Source organism: Herpailurus yagouaroundi, unplaced genomic scaffold (genome assembly GCF_014898765.1).
Source record: "Herpailurus yagouaroundi ecotype Mexico unplaced genomic scaffold, PumYag 150563, whole genome shotgun sequence".
Lineage (NCBI taxonomy): Eukaryota > Metazoa > Chordata > Mammalia > Carnivora > Felidae > Herpailurus > Herpailurus yagouaroundi.
The window spans coordinates 1-3187 of record NW_024422688.1 but is presented as its reverse complement, the minus strand read 5'-3'; the positions used below and the strand labels follow the sequence as shown (position 1 = coordinate 3187).

The following is a 3187-nucleotide window of genomic DNA, read 5'->3' as shown; positions in this document are numbered from 1 at the left end:
AACATTTTTCTGACACTTGAGCTCAAGGAGAGGGATACTGGATCTAAGAAATCTCTGGGTGGGATGACAGACACAGCAGGTGCAAGGAGTCACCTTGGTCCTTTTCCGCCTATAGGTGTCTTTCTACAGCCTCAGCATATGTGTCTTTAGGTAGCTGAACCCCACCCTCATCTTGGGTTTCTCCCTACTGTAGGCTTAAATCTATAGCTGCAGTAGTGAAACCATGGTGATACATGAACAGTGTGGACGCCAAGGGCAGGTTGCCCCCAAATATGCCATTTTGACATATTGATTATTTTAAATAAAAGTTACTTAAGCAACAGCTGGTAGAAGGAAATTCAGATCCCCCTCTGTCCCCCTGAGAGCAGGAAACCGATCTCCTGTATTAAAAGTACCCTCCCTACGGGCACCTGAGTGACTCAGTCCACTGGGCGTCTGACTTCGGCTCAGGTCATGATCTCGCGGTCCATGAGTTTGGCCGCACGTTGGGCTCTGTGATGACAGCTCAGAGCCTGGAGCCTGTTTCAGATTCTGTGTCTCCCTCTCTCTCTGTCCCTCCCCCGCTAACGCTCTGTCCTTCTCTGTCTCTGAAAAATGAACAAACCTTAAAAAAAATTTTTTTTTAAGTACCCTCCCTGTACTAAGAAGTATAAGGAAATCCTTATCACCAGAGATAGGGACTTTAAAGGTGAGAAAGCTGTAAAAACAAACTTTGTTATTTTTTCCAATCTATTACCTCAGCCTGAATTCTGCTTACAAGTCTCTAAGGCTTCTGAACACCTGCTTTCTTTATCCTATCAGTCCCTCACAACCTTATTTTCTCACTCTAAAATGGACAGACACTGCCTGCCTTGATCATTTCTTTAGGTTTCAATCTCATTATTAGGCCCCCAATAGACTTAATGAAACTTTGAGTTTTTTACTTCTGTAAATCTGTTTTATGTAAATTTGATTCTCAGTCCAATGGAAGACTTGGAATGGTAGAGAAAGAATTGTCCCTTCCCAAAAGCAGAAAGAAGATAATTCTGTCTTATCTACTTTGCGGCTGTATATGTATATATATGTATCACCCTCTAACCTGTTTATTTTTTCTGAAAAAAAAGCACATGATGCTTTACCCTGGCATGTACCAGACTGCACATTCTCGGGAGCAAAAACACAAACAAAATTTTGCTCCATTTAATACCTTCTTGCCTCGATTTAGGACAGACTCAAAGGACACTTATTATCCTGGGTATGTCTCCTCTTTTCTGGAGTGCTTCAACAAACAGCAATAGGAAAGGACGTACCACGGAGAGGCTCCATCCAAACCACACCAGCTCAATGAGAAACCATCCGTCCATCTTTAAAGAGCCAACCCCTTACCTTCCGGATCTCTGGCATTGTAGAATTCGAATTCACAGTGGTTCATTCAGTCAATGTTTATAAACGTGCCAGGCACTTTTAAGGGTTCCCGAGGTTTTGCTTAGTTAAACCCATCACGCAAGGCTCCTTGTTCCTTGGACCCTACACTCTAGAGTCCAGACAGATGAGAAGTAAATAAACGTGAAAAAAATCAATGGTAATTAGGACAGTTACCATACAATTTAGTAGTCAGACAGTGACACTTCTGAGAATGAACTTATTAATTACATCAAAACAGTAGCCACAAGCTAGGACTGTCGCGGGCACACCAGGCAGTGTGGTGAGCTGGCGATGTGCTATGAAGACAGTAACCGGGTGATTAGATGGATGGCGCTGCTTTGGCAAGGATGTCCAGAAAGGTCTTTAGGGGAACAGACACGTGATCTGAAGTCTGAGTGACAAGATGGTGCCAGGCCTGTGAAGATGTGGGCCCTGGGAAGCCCAGGGCTTCCCAGGCAGCAGGAACAGCAAATGGGAAGGCTGTAAGCTGGGAAGGAACCGGTGGGCAGAATGAAGAGAGAGGCTGGTGTGGCGAGGGTGTGCTCAGCAAGGAGGAACTGAACACAGGAGGAAGACCAGGGCTGAGCACGTGGCCCTCGTAGACCAAGTGCTTCAGGAAGTCATTCAGCATGTGTGCAACTGTGGGGCAGAGGGTCAAGGTCTTTGCCTGGCTCATGAGAAATTCAAGGATCAGAGAGTGGGTGTAACTTTCTCAAGGTTGCATGAAGGAAGTGAAAATGTTGACTCTTGGCCCCCATGTCCGTCCTAAGTGCTGTTTCCAACACAACAAAGAGTGTTGGGCAATTTTCTTGGAAAATGTTTCTAAGTCTCCGTGTTCCTTTCTTTAAAATGTGTATAATAATAGAATCCATCTGATAAGGTTGTAAAGATAGAGATAAGGTAGAGAAGCATCTAACACAGTACCTATAACATAATAATAATAAACTTTCAATCCATGTGAGCTATCATAATTCTGGGGGTGCTGGTTTTTTTTTTTTTTAAGAGGAACCTTGGATTAATTCTACAACTACATATTAAATGCCTAATGCATCCACATCATGGCAGCTAGACCTATGAGTAACATGGAGGAATCAAACACATAATCTTTGTGCTTGAGAAGTTTACCAGCTCTTCTCAGAGATTTGTCAAGTGGAAAACAATTCCTAGCATGACAGCAGCAGAGGAAGGTGACAGAGTAGCTGTACATGCAAACATTGACAGCATCCCTGAGACGAGGCTCCTCTGGGGTGGGCTTCAGCCGGGCCACACCGGCAGCGACGAGCCAGGAAGACCAGAGGTGGAGGGCTCTCATTAGAATATTGACCCAGACAATACTCCTTCCTTGCAGCTGTCCACTGACAAGGACTTCAGAAAGCACCGGAACTGCGTGGCCTACCTAAGCCTGTTTTACAACTGAGGAGCTGTGACTGCGTTCACGCGGTCCTCCTGACCGCAGATCCAGGACTGAGGACAGAGTCGCTCTTCCCCCTGCACTGCTGTGCTCTCTCCTCTGCCAGCATGGGGCCCGGGGAGGGAGAGGGCTCATAACTACCGTGTGAGAGGAAAAAGACCGCTGCAGAGCTCTGTCTCCATGTGCTGGTTTGTCGTGTGCGTACGTACGTAGACGGGCCTGGGGGTTCCTGCCGAGTGTTCAGTGGGGTGGCTCCACTTTACCGACCTACTCGTGGGTCCCTGTCCTCACGCTCTCGTTCCCAGGTTCCAGTCTTATGTATTCTACCGCTAGCATTGGGAAGAAGGGCTGTTGGCCTCTACACATCAAGGA

At 46.3% G+C, this 3187-nt stretch overlaps 1 protein-coding gene across 1 annotated transcript; it reads left to right on the top strand.

The window, feature by feature from the left end:
* The first annotated feature begins 1100 nt into the window (after positions 1-1100).
* CIMAP3 (ciliary microtubule associated protein 3) lies at positions 1101-2996 on the top strand. Its single transcript, XM_040469442.1, has 3 exons — positions 1101-1270; positions 1972-2101; positions 2720-2996. Exons 1-3 carry the CDS (start codon positions 1107-1109, stop codon positions 2819-2821), a joined length of 396 nt encoding a protein of 131 aa, XP_040325376.1. The 5' UTR covers positions 1101-1106; the 3' UTR covers positions 2822-2996.
* The last annotated feature ends 191 nt before the right edge of the window (positions 2997-3187 follow it).

Bases quoted from the DNA above. Each gene is read 5' to 3' on its own strand.
- CIMAP3 (XM_040469442.1), top strand. From the start codon at position 1,107: ATGATGCTTTACCCTGGCATGTACCAGACTGCACATTCTCGGGAGCAA. The intron at 1,271-1,971 runs GCAATAGGAAAG...AACTGAACACAG, and splicing joins CTGGAGTGCTTCAACAAACA to GAGGAAGACCAGGGCTGAGC. The intron at 2,102-2,719 runs GTGGGTGTAACT...GGCTCTCATTAG, and splicing joins AGAAATTCAAGGATCAGAGA to AATATTGACCCAGACAATAC.